This window comes from Grus americana, chromosome 6 (assembly GCF_028858705.1).
Source record: "Grus americana isolate bGruAme1 chromosome 6, bGruAme1.mat, whole genome shotgun sequence".
NCBI classification, from domain to species: Eukaryota; Metazoa; Chordata; class Aves; order Gruiformes; family Gruidae; genus Grus; species Grus americana.
The window spans coordinates 37,825,126-37,850,744 of NC_072857.1; the positions used below are offsets into that span (position 1 = coordinate 37,825,126).

General features: G+C 42.2%; 1 protein-coding gene across 1 annotated transcript in view; it reads left to right on the forward strand.

The window, feature by feature from the left end:
- The window catches only part of CPS1 (carbamoyl-phosphate synthase 1), a 92,949-nt gene that overhangs the window by 50,725 nt on the left and 16,605 nt on the right, over positions 1 to 25,619 (forward strand). Inside the window, exons 22-30 of the mRNA XM_054830164.1 lie at positions 4,152 to 4,293; positions 6,106 to 6,171; positions 6,742 to 6,805; positions 10,643 to 10,824; positions 16,716 to 16,910; positions 17,514 to 17,581; positions 19,807 to 19,882; positions 23,356 to 23,433; positions 24,448 to 24,555. Coding sequence (XP_054686139.1) covers positions 4,152 to 4,293; positions 6,106 to 6,171; positions 6,742 to 6,805; positions 10,643 to 10,824; positions 16,716 to 16,910; positions 17,514 to 17,581; positions 19,807 to 19,882; positions 23,356 to 23,433; positions 24,448 to 24,555 — 979 coding nt within the window. The remainder of the gene's footprint in view (positions 1 to 4,151; positions 4,294 to 6,105; positions 6,172 to 6,741; positions 6,806 to 10,642; positions 10,825 to 16,715; positions 16,911 to 17,513; positions 17,582 to 19,806; positions 19,883 to 23,355; positions 23,434 to 24,447; positions 24,556 to 25,619) is intronic.

Consider the following 25,619-nt stretch of genomic DNA (forward strand, 5'->3'; position numbering starts at 1 on the left):
TCAGTTAATAGATTTCCCCAGGTCCTCTGTGCCAGGTGAAAATTTCCTCATTAAGGGGAATTTATTCCATTTCCTTTTATCGTTTATTATTGAAGAAGTGAGTGGATGGAGTTCCAAAGATGACAGGGTGGAATTTTAAGCAAAAAGCAACAACAAATCAACACTGGAAGCTGAAACAGGCACAAGCAAGGTTCGGGAAAGGCTTGTATTGTTTATAAACTGCAAAATGTGCAGGGGACTTCAGCTTTCCGAGGAGATGAACAGCCACTAAATGATTATGGCAGTGTGCAAGTCTAATTGTCTGGTTTTGAAGCTCTAAAACTTCTGACTGTCATTTTGAAAAGGTGAATGTTAGGAAAAAGGAGCATTATAGGAGTCTGGAATCATGGACGCTTAGTCTTCCCTTGTCTCAGAATTGATTATAAACCAGCAAGGGAATTTAATATTTGGAAGACATTTTGTTCTGTGTTTGAAAAATAAGTGATGCTACAGGGGAAAATGGGAGGCAGTGATGTAGGACTGGGTCATGTATTTGGGAATAGCCAGAACTGAGATATTTTTTTCTTCTCTTTTTAGTGCTGGATTTCTGGTGAGCTCTTGGAAGGGTTATTTGCACTCAAGTGTTCAAAGAGATCAGCCAGATTCCACTCTTGCTGGCTTTAGTGTCTCCAGCAAGTCTAAAGGGCTGTCTTTGAGCAAAGGTAGTGAGAATGCTGGATCTTAAAAATCATCACCTTAACCTCTGCGTGTCAGTTTTGCTATCTCTAAGATACGCATCACCCTACCATACTGTTTGCATGTTTCTTTATATTCTTCACATGAAAGTTGAAATATAAATGCTAAACATTACCTTTATTAGTAAATGGAAATTATCCAGGTATGAAGATGTGTGTCCAGTACATGCAGAGAGGCAGCCTGATTTCCATAGCAGTGCTGACGGTCTGCAGCTCTCTGATCCAGTTCCCTTCAAACGTGGTGGAGCAATTCTGCTGGCTTACTCTGCCTCCCCTTCTTCTGGTTGTGTCTCCAAATCTCTAGGAGCTGCCGCAGAGCCTTCTGGCAATTTCTTATCTCGCGGCAGATTCTGGTTTCAAGTGTTTGGAAAGCAGCACTGCTAGGTGTTTGACTCTTGCCAATTTTCTGTGACAATATTAAATGGCAAAACTGTTACATCCCCGGGGCTGGGCTGTCAGTTCTAACCTTTCCTGCCTTGTGGTGAGCTGGGTGTGTTTCCTCCATATTAAGCTGCCTCCATGGCAGTGAGAGATGAGAAAACCCTTCCTTCTAGGTGCTGCTTGAATAGAGGTTCCCACTGCGTCTTTCTTATTAGCCACATTGAAAGCTACATCTCTTATCTTTTCTTTATCGTGCATTGGGAGTAGCAGAGGAAAAAATGCACAGTTTCATTTCCCCTCTAGGTACTCAGCATTTCTCTCGCACAGTGGTTGTCCTGTACAAAACTGGTTACCTTTTTGCATGGATTAGTAAGTGCCCTAACCTAATTTAAGCTGCTAGCCCAAGGCAAATGAATCATGTCACCAAATAATCACTGCTTCTTTTCTACCCACCCTGCTGGGGGGGTGACGATGAATGATGTTGTTATAATGAGATACAAAAAACTGAATTGAAACAAGGTGCAAATGAAGGCAATTTTCTTTCTCTGTCAGTAATCAAATGACAGTCAGCTATGTGTGTTTCTGAGGCAGAAGGGAGAGCAAGGGAGTAAACTGCACTGAAACAGGCTCATTTTCTTGGGGTCATCAGGTCTGCTCACTCTTACTTAGGGAATGCTGAATCTAGGAGAGAAATCTAACGTGGCTGCTTTCTTCTTAATAGCTGGCAATGGCTAGCATCTGTTTTGCCAGAGAATTGGCAGATTTTGCTTGCTGTGTTTCCTCCTGTAAACCACCCATCTATGCCTTCAGTTCTGGTGTTCACTGTTTATGCAAGAAGGCCTGCCTCTGAGCCGAGATCACAAAGTAGAAAGGGCTAAGGAGAAGCAGAGGAGTTTTGTGGTGGAGCCGTTAGCGCATGGGAACCGCAGGCTTTAACGTACTGCAGTGCTGCAAAGTGGATCTTATTTTGGGAAGCCTTTCTGCACACAGGACTAAATCCAAAACCTGGGAGGCTCAACCTGCAGGATTAGGCAGGGCTGTTTCCTTCTGACACTAGCAAAGAGCAGGACCTGCTGGAGTAAGAAGGGTGATGTGGTGGAGGGTTGTGGAGACGATGAAGGGTGTAGGTGGTACTCCTGCCTGGAGTGCCCTGAGGGCAGAGCAGGCTGGCTGTTAGTGCCAGGCTGGGACACATCGCAGAGGATAGCAGTTACAGCGAAGGTTTCCTTTCTGCGAATCCTCACTAGCTGTCTGCTGTGCTGTTGTAGGCAGGTGGAGCACTCTGTTCTCATATTGCAGGGGAAGGAGAGGTGGCTTCGGGTAATTCATAGAGGAAAACCCATCTGCCCAGGGATCTAAACCCAAAAGTTTCTGGTCCCTGTTTCTGCTCTCAGAACAGCTGGTTTGACACTTCTGTGACTCTCACCTGTTTTACGCTAGCCGGACTTCACTGAGGGCAGCAAAGCTGCTCTGTGCCTAAGCCAGAGTGGAAAATCCAATCCAATGACTCTCTTTCATGCTTCAGCTTCCTGACACATTCCAATAAAGCGGCCTTACCCCTCTCCTCTCACTCAAATAACATAATGCTATTTATTTAAAAATACCATCAAGCAAAGGACGTAATTCAAAAGCTCTGATTTAGGAAAATTGCTTGTTTGTTAATCATTTCCTTTTTCCTGATTCAGAGGTTGCTTGCTCATAAAATATTGATTTATTGGGCAGGCAAGGATGCTCTTGGCAATGAAGATGAAAAGCTGAAGTGCTGATAAAAATACATAGGCCTTTTTTATGTCTTTGCAAAAGCTAAGCTTAGAAAAGGTAGCTTAGAAACAGAGACAGGCAGAAACTATAAGGGCTATAGGTGGAGTCAAAACAAAGTGGAACAAAGATAGTGTGGGAGAGAAAAAAGTGGAGGGAATGAAGGGGGAATGGGGAAGGTTAAAAAATCAAAAGCAAAGTGGGCAAGAAACTGTTGAACTACAGAGGTGGCCGGGGAAAGCAATGCATTTGAAATAAACAGCAAAAACTAGGACTCCTGAAAAGCAAAACAGGGAGAACAAGAACATATGGAAGTATTGAGAGACCTTGATTGCAAATATGAAATAAAAAAAGGTGGCCCTGCTTTACCCTGTCTATCCCCCTCTCCCTGTTTTCATAATGAAAGAAGCAGCACAAGTGATATGGAAAAAAGTATACTGGAGACTGTCAGAACAAAAAACCTACCTTGCGTGTGAGCCTCTGAAGGTCGTTTCTACTGTGTATCTCAAGTCAGACACTTTTTCAAAAGACTGGCCATTTCTGAAGGTAAAGCATCCTCAACAACAGAAAGGAGGACTTGTTTTGGATAAATTGTGTTTTGAGGCAAGTTATCCCCCAGCTCAGCAGTGTTGGGGGACAGTTATGCCTCTGAATGGCTTGTCTCAGAGCTTCAGGAACTTCATATCTTTGTGTGGAGTGGGCAGCTGCAGCGAGAGGCAGGAGATGTGAGTACATACATAATTATTGATCCAGCCCAGTCTGGTGAGGCCTATATTTTAAAATTTAGACTGGGAGGAAGAATGTAAGGGAGAGATTGAGTTAAAGTTTGGGCATGGAGATGTGGGGATACTGACTCTGAGAAAGGAATCATGATTGCAGGTCCTCCGTGGAGGCTGTAATGGTAAATGGCCATACAGTTGTTGTGGATGCAGTGACCTTGTACTAACCTGGTGGAGAATACTGCCTGGGACATGATGGACCTCATCATAAGTCTCTTATTCTTGTCTCAAGAATACAAGGAAAGAAAGCGTTTCACTTCCTAGCATCAGCAATCTGCCTGTAAACTTTAGCTTATAGGAGTTTATGGGGGCATCTGTTGCAAAAAAGATCTTTTATGTATGAGGATTGCATAGCTTAGCTGAATCTTTTTCCTTTTCTTGCGTTTATGTGCATGATCCTATAGCAACTCTACGCAGTATGGAAGACACAAGCACTCGTATATCTTCTAAGTATTCCTGTAAAACCTCATGCAGTGGTGTTTTTCTTATTTAATCCCAGTGAAACAGTTTCAGAAGAGACACTGAGGAGAGCCAAACAGATTGGTTTCTCAGACAAGCAGATTGGGAAATGCCTGAGGCTGACTGAAGTCCAGTGCCGTCAGCTGAGACTGAGGAAGAATATAGTGCCCTGGGTGAAACAGGTATGTGAGAGACATTGCTTCTAAGAGTGGAAGGAGCAGGAGACCTCCATGTCCTTAGAAACAGCTGAGGTAAAGTGGAACCCATGGCTCTGTTAACATCCATGGGAGTTTTGACATTGAGATTAGAGGAGAATAAATTTCACCCACATAGCTATTACTTCTGCACTGCAGGCATCAATGTAATGACATGAACATCCCCAAAGAGAGACTCAGAATATTCTTGTTCATATTCTATGTGGCTGAGAGGGAAACGCAGCTATCTGGCTTCAGGAAAAGGCTGAGAATGCTGGCCCACCATGGTGTGACCATGAAAATTGTAATATGTCTTCTCTCTTGGTAGTAACTTTTTACAGGGTAATACTTTATTTGAAGTGTGCTATTGTTATGGGTTCATTTGCTATTCATTGTGATAGCACAAGCGTAATGAGCTCATCTGGTATTCATGGCAGTGTCACGAGTGCTTTGCTAGGTGTTCTGCTGCTGCATTTAAGGTATGTTGGTATTAAACTGCCACCAGCTGTTTTTTTGTCCTTAAAAAAAAACCCCAAACCAACCTCAACCCAAAATACTGAATGTTTCAGAAAGAGCCCATCTGTATCCTCAGGCCCAATTCCAGGTGCCAGATCTCCTTCTGTTCCCCAGCTGCTGTTTTCCTTCTATGCCCTCACCTGGCCCACAGAAATGTACCTGGTCTTGCACTGCGTTTTCAGCTGCATATGGCACTGCAGTGCTGGATTGATTTGTGTGCCAAGGTACCCTTAATAAGGTCATTCTGCTTATGCCTACGTTTATGGCTTCAAAGCATATGTTTCTTCTTGAGCCATGAAGTACAAGTTGCAGTATTAGCAACAGTAATGAGCAGCAGACACTTACATAGTGCTAATGACGTAAGGTCACATTCTTCATTATTCACAAGGATTTGGACAGCCAGTAGGGATTCCTGAAAATACTTGAAGATTGGACAGATTTTTAAATGGTATAACATGTAAAAATTCATGTCAGGTCTGCTTTAATATTGTTTCCTGTTCAGTATTCTGTGTAGAAATGTTTCAGTTGTTCATTCAGGGAACTTCAGCAATCACTGGTGACCTAGATGGACTAGTTACCATGTATAACATGCAATAAGTAGTTGACACAAATAGTTTGTGAACAGCCTAGTAGGCAAATTATTCTTCTGGGCTCTCTGGTGACTAATTACATAAGAAATTGTTGAAAACTACATATAAGGGGTGGTTGAAAATTGCTCTTGCTTTGTGTACCATTTAATTATCAAAGCACAAGTAGTATTGTAACATAAATACGTAGTACTTACACTGCTGGCTGCTCCCCGGCATGATCTCAAAGCAGTATTGTGTGTACGTTCGTAGGATGGGGTCAGAAGTATAGTGTGAAGATCCCAGACGGCACAGCTAAAGGGGAGAGGAAACGTGGGGGAATGGAGATCTGTGTAATTAATGCTGCCAAACTAACTAGAGAACGAGGGCCTCGGCAAGAAGGGATGGATGGGGAAAGTTCCTGGGCTCTGAAGGTGTTTTACTAAAGAGGTGCGGAACAAAAGCTGCAGCTTAGAAAGAGATGGTAGATTCTCCTGTTGACTGAACTATAAGGTGTGGGGGGAAGGCCAGGCATGTGCTACGTCACCAGCATATGACAGTTCAGATCACTTCTTTTTGAGGAAAGACATGATGGGAAAATAATAGAAGAGAAATAGGAGTAGAAAAGGAAAGAGGGAAAAGAAAAACCCCGAAACATCTGCACGTAAGAAAGATCTTGCACTGGCCAAGTCACAATCCCTCCTCCTTCCCCATACAGATCGACACACTGGCAGCAGAATACCCAGCGGTAACTAATTACCTCTACATCACGTACAACGGGCAGGTAGGCACATTTGGAAACAACAGTCTCATTGCTGTCTAGTTTGATCTCTTTCTCCTACGCTGTGTTATTTCCAGAGATCTTGCAGATGTCTTGGTCTCTGTAGCAATTATTTTGGATGGTGTTACATATAGTCCCCTTACAGCAGGCTTGGAACTTTCTCCTGCTCAAATACCAGTCCAGTGCATTTAGTGTTAATGCCCCTGTGTTGTTATGATCCTGTCCTATATCACCTGTACTTGCATCCTCTGTGCACAGGTCAGGTGCTGGAATGCAGAACTCATGTTTCACTCATCTCATCCGAACATTCATTTTTATGTGAAACTTAGCAGCTCCTTAGGCTGCTCAAATAGCCAAATCAGAGATGCTGTGTCTCCTTTGGTTTGGGAGCAACACCACTAATTCTGATAGAGTTGCACTTGATTTATACTGCAATAAACAAGATCAGACTTGAGCCCTGAAGGATCAGACTGTTGGATATGGGCTGAGCACCAAAACCTGTTTATTCTGAAAAGTGTGGAGTTAGGTGCCGTGGTGTACATATCCTAATGACTTTTCTCTCTCCCTTCTCAGGAACACGATGTAAAATTTGATGACTGTGGAGTGATGGTGTTGGGCTGTGGACCGTATCACATAGGTAAATCTTTCTTACAACTCCTCTGTTCTCCTTGCACCCTCGAGCCTTCTTTGGATATTCTTGTGGTTCATTTGTTCCTCTTCTTGTATGGTGACAAAACCCTCCAGAGCACAGTGCCCAGGACATCAATTCCTGACACAAGGTTTGCCTTTTACACTTGCTTGGAGACTTCATTTCATGCCCTGGAAAAAACAGGAGAATTTTATTACTTTTCACTTGTCACTTAGTTGTGATTTCCACAAAGTTTTAGGGAATTTTTTTAATCTTATTTTTTGCACGTATTAAGGGCTTGAGAACCTGATACCTCATATAAAAGTTTGTTGCTCCCACACCTATCTTATATGTTTACTGCCAGCTCATGACTATGTTGTTACGTACTATGCATTTTACTACTGTAAGTATAGGTGACTATGAAAATATTTTGATATCTTCAGCTGCTTTTGTATAAGCAGCTCTCTGTATGCTGTTTTTTCAACCCACTCAGATGATTATGCAGCATAAGACTTTCCTCATGGCTATGAGTATTGGGTAGGCAGACTGCTGAATTCTGTATATGATGACTTTCACTTTTTCTTTTCATGGATCCTTCCAAATAGCTTGCAATTATTGACAAGAAGAAATTGCTTGTTATTCAGAAGTATTTTTGCTCTGCATCTCACAAGTAGTGGTGATGGTTTTTGAAAGGTGACATTTAAAACTGCATCCATTTGTTGTGCTTGGACGGACAGGTCACGTGCTACACTCCTGTTGCTTTTTGTAGGATGTGTCTTTGTGAACTCAGTTTCCAGTATGAATGTTGAGATGAGTGAAATCAGGAGGAACACTCCATGATTATGTTTATTTTTTGTGAACGCTTCTGCCAGTCAACATGCTGTGTAGCATAGTTACAAAAAATGAACATAAAAAGGATGGCAGTGTTGTTTAATAATTTGATTGAATGTATGTGAATACATTTTGCGCTGTTCACCTAAAACTCCTAATTGTTTAGATTAGCCATACAGGTCTTGGTCTTACCCATTCTGTAGCTTTGAATAGATCAAGACAATCTTTGGCAGAGGTTGCAAATAAATAAAGGCTGCTAATGGAAACCATTTACTTGCACCTCTAAAAGATTTTTTTCTTTCTAGGTGCAATAGCCAAGTTGATTTTTTTTTTCTTTTGTTATCCTTTGAAGGCAAGTAAGCAGAGTGCTTTTCCTCAGTGCTTTCAGCATTGTAATCATAATTTGGTGGGATCCCTGTGGATTTGCATTTGCAAAAGAGGAACAGGTCAGAAAGGGCTAAATTATTTGAATGGAAGTTAAACATGTGATGTTACTTATTGTTTTTTTTAAAAAAAACCAGACACCGAGATTCTTATTTCCTTTGTTACAACTGAGTTTTAGATTAAAAACCCCCAACCTTATGAATTTTATTTGAAAACATTTTGAAGTATATTACAGGAAAATCTTGAATATGTTGACACTTTTGCAAAGAAATAAAATTATTTAGGTGAAGTGTGAGGTCATTTCAAAAGTCATGCTATATTTTGTATTTGGAAAGAAAATTATCCACACTGAAGTTCCTTTTTTTGACGTTTTCTTGATCTTGTTAACTGATATGCCAAACAGAAATATGATGTGAATCGGTACAGTTGTACTCTTCAACTTCAGAGCTTGCTTTGATGCACATTTCATGCACACGTAAAGGCCTCTTTCTCACTGAGAGCCTGAGTTGCAGCATGTGACCTTTGCTCTGTGGGGGTATTGCCCAGATATTCAAGGCGATGCTTGCTCGTCACCTGCTGCCAGGAGGGTGCCTCCTGTCCTGGGAGGGGGGATTGGTTTGTGTGAAAGTCATCCAGAGGGATTTTGCTAGGCTTGAGAAGTGGGCCTGTGTGAAATTCATGAAGTTTAGCAAGGCCAAGTGCAAGGTCCTGCACATGGGTCGGGGCAATCCCAAGCACAACTACAGGCTGGGCAGAGAATGGATTGAGAGCAGCCCCGAGGAGAAGGACTTGGGGGTGTTGGTGGATGAGAAGCTCCATGTGAGCCGGCAATGTGTGCTTGCAGCCCAGAAAGCCAACTGAACGGGGATGGGATGGGGCTTTGGGCAACCTGGGCTAGTGGAGGGTGTCCCTGCCCATGGCAGGGGGTTGGAACTAGATGGGCTTTGAGGTCCCTTCCAACCCAAACCATTCTATGATTCTACGTCAGCCCTGAAAGCAGTATAAATAAGCTACTCCACTAACTGTGTGGACCTGCAGAATGGTCTGTAAATTTTAAGGTGTGTACGTAGATTTAACATGATCAATACCTGAAAGTGAGTTCAAAAACATGCCTGTATTGATGTAGTAATTATCTTCTGAGGAGGAGCATCTGGTTATGTTACAACAGTCATTACTAGTATTACTAATCACTTGCTGTATTCCCTTTTCCCACTGTTTGGACATGACCGTTACTGGATGTGGCTGGCATATACTTAGAAGTGTTCAGCTGTTTCCCCAGGTTGTATCTAAAGCAGTCGGATGGGGACTCCAGATGACCATTGTGTCCCAAAGTTGAGGTTTTTTATGGGAACAAGAATACCTGAATAATGGAAGTAGAACACAAAAAGTGAACGAGCATCTGGTGATCCTTCTGGAAAACATCCAATTTCAGATATGATTTCCCTCTCTTTTCTGTGGGGTTTTAGCAGAGACCTAGGCATGTTTTGAGGTTCCTGTTTGACAGAAGTAGGGAAATAAATAATGTGCCTGTCAGTGAGTGACCTGTGACAGACATCTGTTTGTGACTAGGTGGTGGAGGCAGCTATTAAGCACAGCCTGAATTTCCAGTGTATCTTGTCACACAATTACATATAAAAATAATGTTAACAGTGGTTAACAAGCATGTAATGACCGTGAACACATCATGATGAGGCCAAGGTTTTCTTGTAGACTGTAAGCATAACCATTTAATGATGTTTTTTAATATGCATCATTCTCTGTTTATGGTACCCCTCTTGGATGTTTGAGTGTAGAAATTTATGGGACGGTAGCTGTTAGGGCAAGTCTGGACTCCAGCATTGGTCTGAAACCTGCGGTTTTGCCCAAGTCCTACAGCTTGCCCAAGACCAAGCACCAAGTTCTGGTGCTCACCCAAGCACCAGGTGACTCCCTCTGTGCCTCTTTCCTTCAGAGTTGGCCACAGTGTTTACTCAGGGTTCACGACAGTAGGATGTGCTTGTCCCATAGTGTTGCCACAGTCACCATGGCCTTTAAACCAAGATAAAAGGATGAAAGAGTGACTCTAAAAGTGGTGTTCTAGCGATTTGCCTTATCTAGAGTCAGCACACAGGAAGATCAAACCCACTGAGCTGTAATTTTTCTGTTAGGTTAGCCATACTCTTCTGGAAGGTAAAAAACACTTCAGTCTTCTGTTTTTAAACCACATCTGTACAAATGCTTCGTGTTTCCTGGAGTAAACAGCACTGTCTTACAATAATGGGCGCTCAATTTGGTCATCTCTAAGCTTCTGCCTCTTAAGTTTATCTCAAAGCACATTGGTTGGGAGGCAGTAGTAGCTGGATGGGCAGCAAGAGCAGACATGAGTGTTTATGAGCGCAGGATGACAGACGTGTTGGAGGTCTGTCACTCCTGAGCAGCTGAGCCAACTTACCTGTTGTGCTTGGAGGCTCACATTTGTGGATGATTAGTTTCCATGGGAGGAGAATTAGATTTCTTGCTCTGAGCTGACAGGAGGCAATGCTGTTTGGTTTTTTTTTTCTTTCTTTTTTAAGCTTGAGTGCTGAGAATGTCTGTTTATGTTTTCTTCTCTGCATCCTTCCTTTCCTTGCCCACTTTTCTGTCGCCTGGCAGGCAGCAGCGTGGAGTTCGATTGGTGTGCTGTCTCCAGTATCCGCACGCTGCGTCAGCTTGGCAACAAGACCGTCGTAGTGAATTGCAACCCGGAGACGGTGAGCACAGATTTTGATGAGTGTGACAGACTGTACTTTGAGGAGCTGTCATTGGAAAGGATCCTGGACATCTACCAATATGAGGTAAAGAAAAGCAGAAGCACGGTAAAAAGCCATGAAGCAAACCAAATTTTTCAAAATTCATGTCACTAGCTTGCTTTGGCAGAGCAGCTGGGGGTGAGAGGGGAGAACATGCTCGCAAAAGCTGTTTGGTTTGGATCCTGATGTTGCATTTTACACATCGTTGATGTTCCTAGCAGACTGCTCAATAATGAATGCCAAATAAATATTAAATTATTTTGCAAGATGCCATATTGTGCAATATTTACAAGCAGATTTAATTTGCTGCACAGTCATTTATTGCACAAATTGTTCTGCCCTTGTGGTTCTGAGCTTTGGCACTTAAGCATATCCTTGACTTTAAGCACAAGTACTCCCCTTGAAGCAGCAGAACAAGTTATGTGTATAACACTGGCATGTGCTCAAAAACTTGCAGTCTTGGCCTTGCAATACAGTGGCAATGTGGAGGAGGTAGTCCAGCATGTGGGCAGGCAGGTCAGGAAGGGGCATTGGAATTGCCATCAAACCAAAACATGTTCCAGCTCCTGATCCAGACGTTGCACTTGTCTGTTAGGAGTTTTCAAGTGTTCAGAAGTGCTGATACTAAGAGGTGGAGAAGAGTCCCAGACAGATTTGGTAATGGGAGGATATACAATGTAAGCTGTTGGTCCCAATATGGAAAATGTTGATTTCTAACTGGTAACACACTTGTCTTGGATTTGTGGCTGAGGCTTTTAAAGGTTCTTACAGGAACTTCATCTCCCTTGAAATTCAGTGTAAGTTGGCCATGTAACTTGCTGAAACAACTTTGCAGAACCCAGGTCATGTTAAAGTTATGATTTTTCTTGTCTCTTTTTCCCAGTATATGATGATTTGAGCTCATCTCCTTTGTGAATGGGTGCAAGTTTCTAAAATGGTTTTATAACCTGGCTATGTTTTGATCATTCCCAAATTTGGCACCAAGCAAAGCACATCAGAATTCAAGTCTCAGTCTCTAGGCTCTGTTCCTAAACCATTTGCAAAATACTGTCTAGGACCATTTTGAGATTGCATGTTCATACTTTCCTATTTGTACATGTTGTTTTACATCTTTAAATTTTCATAAAAACAGAGACTGTTACTGGAAAGCAGAGATTTAGGACAGGCCAAAAGACTGTTGGCTCTTTGGAGTCTTAAAGGCTGATTTTTGAATGCTTTAGGATTATCTGTGAGGCTCAGGTCTATAAGCATTGAACTGTTTACTTAAGCAAAACTGAACTTGGGGCGTGGAGAAAACTGGTGAGACAGTTTGTCAGACAAATAACACTGATGAAACACAGCATCTAATTACTGCAGGATCAAAGAGAAGGTAGAGATAGGTGATGAGGGAGCAACTATTCATTTAAACACGTTGTGTTAGTAATTAGGAAGTTGGGTAAGAAAAATATGCGAAAAGAATAATGCATACATATTGAAACTTGCATTATCCTGCTTGTCACAGCAGGGCTTGGTGAGTTTGATGGGCGGTGTTGCAGATCTCAAGGTCTAATAGCAGCATCCTGTGGTACCAAGAGCTGAAGGGGAGGGACACTCTATGGGCAGTTTCCCTAGCTCAACCAGCCATGCTCATCCACTGGACTCTGCTTATACTTCTGGGAATATTTTTAGCCTGTCCTGCTTGTGAAGTAAACCAAAAAGCGATCGTGAGAGGAGAGAGGACAGGGAGGAGGCAGCAGGAGCTGAGTTGGTGGGAATAAAAAGGGGGAGAAGAGAGATGCTGGGAGTTTGCAGAGGATTTTGCTACTCTGACTTGGGTATGATTTGATGTTTGCTCTGGAGGTATTAAAGCCATCAGGGTCTGAGCCTAAACATCCAAAGTTAGGGTCGTGTTGTCTAATAAATCCCGAGATGAATAGTAAATACTCAGCAGTTTTAGAACACTTTTCTTAAGTAGTGACAAATGGGAATGGTATCATTATGCCTAATTTGCAAGTAGGGAAACTGAATCTCTGAGGGGTAGAGAGATTGCACAGAGTCATGCGAAAGGACATAGGCAGACCTGGGGACAGACCCCAGACCTCCAGCAGGGTGTACTCTAAAATATATTATTTGCTATAGGTCTTTTTAAAAAAAAAAAAAAAAAAAGAGTGATCCAAATGCTAATATCCTGTTAACAGAATACTTCCTCAGGCAAATGCAGTGGGAAGTCAGTCCCTGAGGAAATTATCAAGTTAAAAATTCAGGATCTGATTCTGAGATCCCTCATCCACCTGCAGATAACCATCTCTCCGTGCTTCATATACAAATCATGAATAGTGCCATGATTTCAGACCGATCTTTGAAACTTTCCTGCTCATTAGCCTCCTCTAGTGTTCCAATGTACAATGAACAGTGGCAAATACTCTGAAAAGTCCTGGATCATTGGCAAACCATGTATAAAACCATCAGCAAACGATGGACACAACCCTTTGCCCTCAGTAGAGATGATATATCAACTCCCTAAACGTTATTAGGATTAGCAGCAAACCTTGGGCAACTATTAAGCTCAAATAAATAAGTGCACTGACTTGTCCCAGTTTTTCTGATTAGACAAAGTAGGCTACACACAGGTTACCAATGAGACTGAGGGAGTTGGAACCTGCCTGCCAAGAGCTGCTCACAGCTTCGCACAGTCCTATTGCAAGGATGTGCTCAGCTGTCCCTCCTCTTTCTCTCCCCTGTGTCCCCTTTTACCTCTCCAGTCGACATTCACAGCTGCTCTGACTCACCGGAGACTGAGCTTTGCACAACACAGCCGTGCGTTGGAGGGAAGTGTAATTTACTGTGAATGTGCAAAGTTAGGTGGTAGTCTATGAGGACAATAATTAAAAAAAAAAAAAAATTCCTTCCCTCAGATTTATTGCCTTTTTGTTTCCAGAGAAGATGTTCCCTTTTTATTTTAATATCTATCTGCTTGAGGGCCTCTTCTGATTCTTTCTTAGTTTCTAGGATCATTCTGAAACAATTCATAAAACTAAAGGAGGCTCTTAGGTACAATTTTAATGGTCTAATTTGTTTTCAAACTCAGGGAAAAAGAAAACCCAACTCTATTACTAATGACATAAAAGCAAGGTAGTAATAAAAAGAGTGATTTTTGTTATAAAGGGGAAAATAATTCTCTCTAGGCTTCTTTGACTAGATTATGTATAGAGTATATTTTAAAGATATCTAATGGCAAGGATGTTATTCATTTTCTTTATAATTAAAATATGGCTGATGACAAAGTGATATGCAGTGGAGTCCATTTCTGTCTGCCCACATTTCTCAGTGGAGCAGTCCTGTTCCCTAGCAGGGCAGTGGGCTGCGCTTTGGACAAGAGCATGCTTTCGGAAATAACAGCAGAATTTTAAAGAAAGAAGTAAGCAGCAGCTGGATCTCAATTTGTGGTTCTTTTTGTGTAAAAATGAGTATATGATTATTTGCTCTCTGCTGAATAAGCCATCTCCTCTGTCTCCTTGAGACTGGAGTTCCTAACGCCACCCCAACTTTGATGCAAGCAGTATTTGGATTTTAGAGGCTCAGTGACTAGAATTGTTTTAAAGGAAGGAACAAGCATCAGCCAAAGAGAAGCCAGGACACTCGTTTTTCAAATATGTTGAGGATAGATTAAGATGTTGATTGACCTTGGCAGCAAAACTAGGTTGACTTGTTATCAAACAGGAACCGTTCCAAGCTGCAAGAAGGGGTTTGCTTTATTCACTGTCTGGTTCTTGTCCATGTGGGATGATAAGGGGTCTGGGGACTAGAGATAAGTATTGTATTTTGGATGGGTCTGGAAGCAGTAAGGAACAGATTTTTCTTCTGAGTTAGAGATGGCAAGCTCCGATGTCATGGGACAAGCCCATGTGGGCACAAAACAGCCTTTGTCCTTACTCCACCCTCTATTAATGAGGCATTTTTTGTTCCCTGTCCTAAGCTCTTTCAGATAGTTGCTGTTGGCCAGCAGCAGCATGTCATCCATAAGGGACTCCATAGTGAAAAAGAAAAAAAAAATTATCTCCAGCACTGTATATTAGCAGCAAATAATAATCTTATAGACCTTGGGATATAACTGCTGCTTAAATGCCAGACTTTTTTAGTGGCTTTTTATTATGGTAGGAAATTTAACCACATGAAAGTTGAGCAGGGTTTGTCGTGGCATTTATCATCTGCTTTTTCTCAGTTACTTCTAGTCCATCCTGCTCTCAGCTTATAGATCTGCCACTCTAAATCCCTTTAAATCCCTCATTAAGAAGTTCCTCTTCCAGGAAGGCCAGTGGGGCTAACCTTCTTCAGGAAAAGCACACTTGTTAATTAAAAGAACATTGATACTCTAAAAGATAGAGCTAAACCGTGGATCACTTGGTTTATGTCTCTTGTTTGTTAGAGGTGGGTAAAACTGTCTAAAACACATTTGGTCCAAAAGAGTCTTCACTACAGCTGAACTGTGGGCCTGATTCTCCTTTGGGCAAAGTTTCACCAGCTTTAATTTGGAAGTAAATTGCCCATTATTTAATTACCCTCAATTATTACACAGTCTAAACGTAATTCATGTCCTCATGATTGTTGCAGGCACTCTAAGGCCTTTTTTTACTAGTGAAAATTTTCACACCAGACTAGATTGTACTTGAAAGCATTAGGGGTTCTATGTGAGAAAAAAAAAAAGCAAGCCCATATTTGCACCTGAAGAAGGATGTGTGTTTGCAAGTGAGCTCACCTGTCTCTTTTTATTTGTTGTTTATTATTTCCTCACTTAAAAAGTTGTTGTCGCCCAGTGACAAACCTGAAATGTGCCATTGTGGCTGGAGGATGCTGTGCCGCTGTCCTGCCTCATCTGCTTCTGGAATTGAAGCGTTTGCAAATAACCTGCTTAGAAATGAGCATATATGACAGTTTGGCTGAAATACTTGTTATTATCAAATGTGCTACTGGAAATGAGGAGCCAGTCAGGAATAATGAGGACGAATTAAAATAAAGGGCTAAGCGTATCCAGAGTAATTCACTACCACAGGCTGTCTGATGGATTGGGCTCTCTTGAACTAGACTCTGCTTTGATTTCTACAGGCCAGCAAGGGGTCAGCAGTGAGCGCTCCATAAAGGCTGGCATCTGGGGCTAGGAAAGGATGTTTGCGTAGCAAATAACAAAAAAACAAACAAACAAAAAAGAATTTCAGTTGTTTCCCATTGTGTCTCTGCTGGGGGTTACTGCCTTGTGACTCTGTAGTAAAAAAGTTTGCGTGAACATCTGCTACTCTGGAAGTTTCTGACTGTGAGCATGGGAGAGGCCGTTTTCTTGGAAGACCTGGGCTGAGAAAGAAAGGGGACCCAAAACATCTTGTTTGTTCATGCTACTGTGTCCGGAGTTTGCAGCAGGGGGGTGGGAGTGGGCTTGGTCAAAGTGATGATGCCCACGTCCATATGTGTAGGAGAACATGGGAGGGAGATCTGACCCCACCGAGTGGGGTTTTGAGTTTCGTTGTGGGGCGTGAGGTTTTCATAGCACAGTGCCCTTCTGCAAAGCAAGGGAGCGTGTGTCAGGTCAGTGCTTGTCCTCACTGGGAAAGCAGAAGCACGTAAACATGACGTGAAAACAAGGTAACAGTCTGTGGTTCTAGCAGAAGTTAAAATCTTAGTTTGATGTCAAAAGGCAGGCGAACACTGCAGATTTCTGTGGTTTCCTGGGGAGTTTTACCTCAAGTTACTGCTGTGTGTTGAGTGACATCAAGGACGATATTGCTGTTTTAGAGAAGCTCCGCACTCTGAATCACACTTTGCAGCTTGGTGCCTCTGGATCAGCACAATTATGATCTGCCTTTGCTCATAGCGACCTGAAAAGTGATGTAACCTAAATATTGGACTCCTCGTTATAACAGCTCTTAAGCTAACTTGGACATGACTGTTCTCCTTTCTGCCTACAGGGATGCAGTGGTTGCATTATTTCTGTAGGCGGGCAGATTCCCAATAACTTGGCAGTGCCACTGCACCAGAGTGGAGTGAAGATCCTTGGCACAAATCCTTTGCAGATTGACCAGGCAGAAGATCGCTCCATATTCTCAGCTGTTCTGGATGAGCTGCGTGTGGCCCAGGCGCCCTGGAAGGCAGTCAGCACACTGGTAAGTTGGGATGGGCATATGGGAAATGATGAAGTGGCTGGGGGTTGTTACGAGCATCTGCTAAGGGGATCTGACTTACTGATACCTTTTGAGATTCCAAAGACGTTTGACAGTTGGTTTTTTTTTTTTTACTGCTGATGTTGGAAAACTTTTTGATCCCTGTGAAGTGATGCTATAGCATCACTGGGAGTGGGATGGAAACTGGAAGGGAAGTCTTTAAATCATCTTTACACAACATGGGCTATATACCCAGCAAAAGTTAGCACCACTGTCAAGCTACTCTATTTTATCCTACTGGCCTTGAAAACTATTCTAGCAGGTGGAGATTGCAGAGGAATAGAGGTGTGTCGGCACTGCTCTTTTGTCCTGGTGAAGCTGTATGGACTGGGAGGGTGTGAAGATGACAACTCTGGAACCAAGAAGTTGTGTATTATGTTCAGCCCAAGCTGTAGTCCCCTACATTCCTCCCCTCACCCCCCTACCCCCACCCCCCCACCTCCAGTCTTAATGGCTAGTAAGGAGCAAATGCAGTTAGAGATGAAATTTTGGTATGACTTCAAAATATTTTCTTGTTCACAGCGTGTTTTTCCTCCCTTCCTTTAGAGAGATGCCGTTGAATTTGCACGCTCTGTGAGTTACCCATGTTTGCTGAGGCCTTCCTATGTTCTGAGGTAAGGCTCAACCATCAGAGCTCATCAACTACAAAAGCATCTTTGGGACAAGGGAGAGTAATTTCAGGGGACATGCGGAAAACACTATGCTAGGTGCAGGCGGCATAACGCTGCCTGTCTTAATTGCTGGGACAACTGCTCAAACCAATAAAGGAAGCCGATGGATCCCTTATGTCCATCAGGCAGAGATCAAAGGTAGAACATAATCATAAGAATGTCTGTTTAGCTACATTACCTTTTTCATATCTCAAGGCCAAAAACATGAACCATCTGCAATATTCCTTAAGGTTCCTGAGACTACTACCTGTACAATTAAGCCAGGAAAAACAGAAGGGAACATGCTGAGGCCATTTATTGGGGTTGACATCTGTTTTCAGAAAATGACAGCGCATCTTTTGAATTTAGCTTCTTATTTGCTAAGCTTTTCTGCTTACAGCCATGTTTTATGTCCCTACACTGTGGCAGCTGCTTCTCTTTAAATAGACGTTGTACAGAGCCATGCATTTCCAACAGCTAGACTTTTTGAAGAAGTTACACCAACGCATACACACAGCAAACTCATACGTTCTGAATGATCGCTCCTCTCTGCAAGGACTTTCTTCATAGCTGGATGACTAGGCACAGAGAGGCAGTTTTCTGGGTACAAATTACAAGTGAAGATAAATTTGAGACAGGATCCTTTTCATATGAGACACACATATTAAAATGAAGAGGCACAATATTCATTTTCAGGGAAGCAAAAAAAAAAATCTTTTTATTTAACAAGAAGAAAAGGAGAAAGATTTCTTGTATGTTCAACCCTCAAGGAAATGTCATTTAGAAGAGACTGCTGAATGTGACTTTTCTATCCAGTTTCTGAAGCTTGCAGAGGGGTTGCAAAGTGAAGTTAATAATCAGCACTCAGGTCAGGAGGATAAGTTAGAAACTTCTCCTGATGTCACTCTCCTCCAGATTTTTAGGGAACACTTCTTTTAGCCTGTTGTTTCCATCCATATAGGCCTTTTTCATGTAAGTATTTGTTAAAGGGTGTTTGGACAGGTTAGGGGGACTTCAGGGAGAAAGATGAAACTGCAGAATGTCAAACTTGGGGAAATAGAAAGTGAAAAGCCCTAGCACAGCACACTGTCTGGCCTCTATTTGCAGAACAGCAGCAGATCCACAGCTAGACTTCTTCATCTTTGGACAGATACGGCCTTTAATATTTGCCAGTTGCCTTGGAAAACTAAATGCATTTCCCCACTAGTTATGTACTGTGGGTACCAGCTCACATCCTCAGTGGTGCTGCTGACATAGGTCCATGGATTTAATTGAACTCTATTGATTTACATCAGCTGAAGAGGTAGTCTGGTAAGTATAATCACCTAGGTACTTGTGTCTATTTATCTTAGGCTAAAGTGACTGATTTTGTGGGATAGGTCCTTCCTCCGCTTTTCCCCACAGCCTCTGTGGCTTGCCCACCAAAGAAAAGGGGAAGTTGAGCATCAATGGTACGAATGACCAATATAAAATCTTTTTGTAAAAGATTCTTGTCTTTAAAAGGGACCTGAATCACTGACTCTCAACCCATGTTCTCCCAGATCCCCCTCTCTGATATTATTAACAGCTGCATTTCAAAATAGCTTTCAGAGATAGTGTCGGTATCTGCTGTGCCTCTCCCTTAAGGACTAAGGCGTTAGGGGAGGGGCACAGTGAAATGGCCAGCAAAGAACAGCCCATTTTCATCTGCATTTACACTGTTGCAACCATCACCACTTGCCTGTGCGTTCCTCGCTTCATCTGTCACTGATGAGCAGTTGGGCTAAGGTGAGCAAAGCATCTGTTTTGTCCTGAGCTCACAGCTAACATGCACATATGATAAAAGTCTGGGTCCTTAGTGACGCTATCAGGCTGAGTAGCCATCTCCTTCAGCTTAGGGGAAGCTTTAAAGCCTTGGGTCAGAAAGGGAATTTGGCAGCAGTACTAAGGCTACGCAACCACAGTTCTTTATTTGATTCTTCGTTATGATTCTGGAGGTCATGTATCTTCTCTGGGAAGTATAGTGGAGGTTCATTAGGTACCAGCTCTGCCTTTCTTTCAGTCAAGAGTGGAGCAAGTGGCTTGAATCAGGAGCTGGCCTGGCTACAAAAGTAGTTGATAATCCTGTGCTGTGGTGTCTAACGCTCTGATATCTCCCGTGAAGGCACAAGGGAAGCTGACCTGTTTTCTTTTCTTTGCCATTCTCACAGTGGGTCTGCAATGAATGTAGTATTCACTGAAGAGGAAATGAAGAAGTTCTTAGCAGAAGCCACCAGAGTCTCTCAGGTACCAGTCGTCTTGCTGCTACTGCTTTTTCTTTTTGTCTTTGCTGGATTTGTTTCACCTCTACTGTGTTTTCCATCTCTTTGTTTCTGTATTGTGCCTTCCTCACTCTTTCCCTTCCTTGTTTGGGGAGGAGCCAGTGAAATTAGAGTTTGACTCCTCAGTTTTTTTCCTAACAGGCAGACCGTGGAAGCCTGTGCAAGCATCCTTACTGATACCACTGGGATACCTGTATGGAGTGGGGATGGCAGTTAGCTGTTGTTACCACACATCCATTTCTGACTAGTTAATTATATAAATAGATGTAAGCAGGTGGGTTGGGACCCTTCCTACCCCATCCAAACTCACTAGTGGCAGGTTATGCCAACCAGCATAGAACCGATAGCATCTTTCACTAAATTTCTGAACTGTTTTGCCTGGCTTCTTTGAGCAACTTAAAACTTCATCCTGGCGTCTTCTCCCTCACCAATGACTTTTTTTTTTTTACCCTTTTACATGCAGGAACATTTGCAAGATTTTGCTATGACATTTAGCTCTCCAAATCATGTACTGAGTTCCATTTTCCTCTAATACAAAAGCAGGATTGCTGCCTGCTTACTGTTAATCCAGTGGGATTATTGTTCTGCAGAGTATGTAATGCAGAAGATAAAAGCTCTGTTTTCTGTTTTTAAATGTTTTTCAAAAGCTAATTTGGGGGGGGAGGTTAAGCATCTTTTTTCTAGCAAAGGGAAGGGTTTAGTCTAGTACGTTGAAATTTAGAAAAGAGAAAAATCTGAGCAATTTCCCAGACATGAATGCTTCAGAACATAGTAAAAACTAAAAAACTGATTTTTTTCTATACCTTCTCTCAGTGTTATTGTACAAGGGATGTTTGGAGAGATGAGAAATATGGGAGGAGGTGAATTTTAAATGATTGAGGTTGAATGATGAACATACAAAATTCAAAGTCTGACCTATTAATAGCCTCTGAGGTTGGCCTCGCCTTTTGGTCTGTTTTCTTCTGAGGGTTTTCCACCTCTTTTTTTTTTTTTTTTTTTTAATGGTCACTGTTCAGAACAGTACTGTGGCACCACAAATGCTACTGTCACAGGAGTCTTGGAGTCAAAAATAAGTCAAAGAGGAACTCTCTGGAAACACAACTGGCTATGGAAGCCAGACATATTACTGCATACTCAGGGGATTTCTTAGGTGGTTATAGCTTGAACAAGAGCAAAACCATGTCATTTTTAAGTGTATGAGGCAAATAATGGAAGTTTAGCATTTCAGCAAGAAAAGATGGAATGAAAGGGAGATACCTTGCAATGTAATAGTATCCTGAAGGATAGGTTGGTGTGGAGGCAAGCAGACCACTTATTATCATCTTTGAACAACTTTAAAGGGATTTTTGAAAGCAGGGAGAGTACCACTGTTACTTCCATCAGAAGGAATTATGTAACTAATTCTCCAGAGACTCACAGGTCAACCTGTGGTAGAAACCAGATTCTTAGTGCTCAGCCTCCCAAAAATCCTAGCTTCTCTGTACTTCATCTTAAGTACTCTGCTTTGTGTTTCCCCACACACGCACAGAAGCAGACCAGGCAGCAGCCTTAAGCAACATTCAGTGGGACGGATCACTTTCTCATGCCACTAGGCAGCTTTATGATGGCAATGGATACCCTATAGGAGGCTGAAGCCCAGGAAGGTGACCCTTGGGCGGCTTAACTTGTCAGAGCTTGACTGACTTGAGTTGGGCAATGTTGTTCTTCATTGCTGAGAGGTCATCCCTGGTACGGGAGGCCCTGCTGGGAGTTGAAGTTGTAGAGTCTTGGCAATACGTCATGTATTCCTAGAGGAAATGATCCTTATGATGTCCAGTTCTGCTACACAAACAAGGCACTGACGCTTGCTGCACACATGACCAGCTGCACACCATGAGTTTTTGGGTTCTCTGGCCCTGATACCGCAGAGACTTACACCAGATTTACATTCTAAATTTTTGCTAGTGTAGTCAGACTGCTAAGGAAAGACTTCGTTTTTTTTCATCCGGTATTTTATATTGAAAAAGCTCTAGTATAGTTGAAGCTAAGCTAGCAAAAAGCAAACCAGAACAAAAGTAGTTTATTCAGCTTCTAAATCAGGGAGTTTTCTTTAGTCTCGTCAAGGCTTTGTAGCCTGAGAGTGGTTCCACAGAAGCTAGCAATATTAGTTGTGACCACACAACTGAACATGAGCATCTTTGTGGGACACAGGCTTCATTTTTCTGGATACAAAGCCAGAAAGTATCTAGTTCAGCTCCATCCAACAGAGCATCTCCAGATAAAGTGTCTGACCAGTGTTGTTCTGTTGTTTTAGCTACTTTGCTGTTATGGTTCTGTATCATTATGGCATTTATGTTGTCAATAATGTTCAAAACTTCTTGTGAGAGTTGAGACAGATTGGAGTAAACAAGGTTGTATGCACATATAAAATCTTCTGGTGAAAAACTGCAGCAATACAGAAAGTTACAGGACACAAGCCACTAAATTTATGAAACCGTGTAGGCTGCGGCATTGTCCTTGCCTGTGAATTTACCCTTGCACTGATAAATGTAAGAATTGTGTCTTGTAACTTTTGAAGTTGCTTTATATTTTTTCAAGAGGAGCCTTTTGAGCATGCACAGACTGTCATTTATTCCATTTTATTCTCTAATAAATAACAGGCAGTTAATAGTGGATGGGACAGGTAAAATGTTGAGACATATAAAGCTGGCCAGGAGGAATACGGATTAGATCTTTAACTGTCTGTTGGAGCAGGTGGCTGGAAGGAGAAAGCATTAGAGGAGAGTGGGAAGTGTGTGCTAGCATCCCAGAGACAGGCAAGAAGAGGAAGGAAAACGATGTATACTAGGGAAGGTATTGAGAGTCAAGGACAAGTCGTTCCTGGCCAGCTATAATTAGTGGCAACTTCTCCCTGGGAGACTTAGAAAACCAGGCAGAAAAATGAGAAAGGAATGGATCAGTTGCCTAAAATATATGACACGTAAAAACAGCCGCTACACAAAGTCATTAGTATGCCAAGATACAATTACTTTGTGAAGCAGTATGTCCAGTGAGGTGGCTGGGGAGGCTCGGAGGGAGGAAGAATTGAAGATCTTGGAGGTAAGGACTGTCTTTGGGAGACAGGATCAGAGGTCACTGGATCCATGCACGTATCCCACTATCTTCTTTTGGCCACGATCTCACTTAAGAGCGCTTGGTGTTTTTGCCCCAGATTTCCCTGTTATGGTGATGTTATGGAGGACTCAAAGTAATGCATCAGTGGCTTTGGGGAAATCACGCCAAGTTTCCCCCCATTATTTCTTTGCAAAGTTCACTTATCTGTGGAAATAAGGATATTAATAGATTGGTCTTGTGGGATTATGCTTCCAAAGGTTTTCCAGTGATGAATAGTGGAGTGCTTGGATGGTCCCCAAATACTCTCAAATAAAAAATTCTTCTTTTATCTTGTCTTGATGACAGGATCACCCTGTGGTACTCACTAAATTTATTGAAGGTGCCCGTGAGGTGGAAATGGATGCTGTAGCCAAGGCAGGAAGAGTAAGAACTTTGCTTTTCTTTAATATTAAAAACTTACTTTTCAGGATCAGAGATTTGCAAAAATGTGTGGTTTGAATGATTTACTATACAGCTGTGGAATCATGCTAAGAAGAGTAGAAAAACAAGAAAAGATTAATACATCTTAGGTTCTAAAACATCGTGCTTGAAAAGCTCAACCTACCGTATTGTATACATCTAAATAGGTTTTTTTTTTTTTTTAAGCATTGCTTAACCCATGTGAATGAATCTTTTAAAATATAACTTTTACTGGATTTGCAAATCACCGGCTTCACAAATTACTTTCATCAGAATTGTATCAGCATGTGCTACAATATTACCACAGTTGTTTTATTATTACAAATTCACCTTGCATTTCATTGCTAATCAAAGATAGTTTTCACAAAAAAATCACAAACTTTTCATTTAACAGAAATATTCTGGTTTAAATCTTCATTTTTAACCAGCAGACAAGATCACTTTTTTGGTATCAGGGTAGTGCACCTTGACGCAATTCATTCAATTTAAATCCTTAGACCTGAATTGCGTCTGCTTGCTTTTCTCCATGATTAAAACACCACAAGAGAGTGGGGAAAAAAATACAAATTGTGTTAGTCCATTCTTGTTTCTACTGGGGAATGACAACTTTTTTGTGTTCCTGGCAAGCAGAACTTAAGAGCTGATTTAAAGCCTTATTAGCTTTTACCTTCTGAGTCACTGTGTGTTAGTGAGAGGAAGGAAGCCTTAGGATCTCCAGACTGGTAGGTTTTATCACGTTCACAGTTTGTTTAACCATGATATGAAAGACGCTATCATAATCCCCTTGTTCATATGCCTTGCGTCTGCTTCAGGCCTGTTCTCCCTAAAATCTTGGGAAATCCCCTTCCCACCCCCCACCCCCATCTGTATCCTCTTTCGGATACAGCTCTGTTCAGGAGACTGTGCTGGGCTGGACATGGGGGAACAGTTCATGAGAGAGAGAGAGGTGACTAACTGCTCTCTTGTTACTGTATGCAGGTTATTTCACATGCTATTTCGGAGCATGTGGAAGATGCAGGCGTTCACTCTGGAGATGCCACCCTCGTGTTACCCGCACAGACTATTAGCCAGGGAGCCTTGGAGAAGGTAGGTGTTGCACTAGCACTGAAAAGAGAAAAGAAAAGAAGAGTTTGAATCCACTTTCCCCCTTTGCTTGGGAGAACTCAATCACCAATGGAGAAATCAAATCACCAATTATTTTTTAAAGGCCAGTGTGATATGTGCAAGTGTAGGATGTCAGTGTACCCCTGTGACTGGCCACACTGTTCATAGGATCATCTGAACTGTGTCCCATTCATTTAAGCAGTAGGTATACACACTTTCAGACCCATTGGATTTTTTTGTTTCATTGGTTTAGAACCAGCTTCCATAGCAGCAGAGAATTTAATTTGTATACATGCCACCGTTCACTTTCCACTTCCTTTTCTCCCACAGTCCTTAAATGATTAGATCAGGTGTATGACTTTCTAGCTGCCTGCTTTTCCAGAAGGGATATCAGGATGAACGAACCTCACCTAATCTTGACTTTTTCCCTTTTAAGTATAAACCTAGTGATACAGAGTTAGTTGTCAAAATGCATTTTCTAAATGAAATGTGCCATCCCCCCATGATGTCGTCCTGTTAAGGGTTTGCTTGGAAGCTAGCAAGAGCTGTAATGCAATGGTCTATGCTCCACCTCTGTTTACAGGAATGTCCAAGGCCTTGTTCCTGAAAATAGTCATCTCCTGGAGCAAAGCTATTCAAACGTTTGTACTGAAAGGGCACGTGATTTCTTGACAAACCTAGAAAATCAGACCATAGCGTTTTCTCCCAGCTTGTTCCAGAGTAGATCTGCTGAGACAACCTCCCGCTGACCTGTGATGGGACAGGCTTGTTGGTGAAAGACTTTTGGGACACTTGTCAAACTCAGTAGTTAATCTCAAATGGCAAAACATCATTATTCATTATTTTACCAAGAAAGGTATAAAGGCTCCAGTGTGCGGTGTTGGAATTGCTACAGACAGGGCATGCTTTTATGCTCTCTCTTTCTCCTTCTTTTCCCTGCTTACGCCACGCCCCCCCCCAATTTTTACTTCTGCCCTCAAATGGCCCTTCAGGCTCTAGGTTACAAGGCAAATTAAACATCTTTGCTTCTGAAAGATAATGTTACT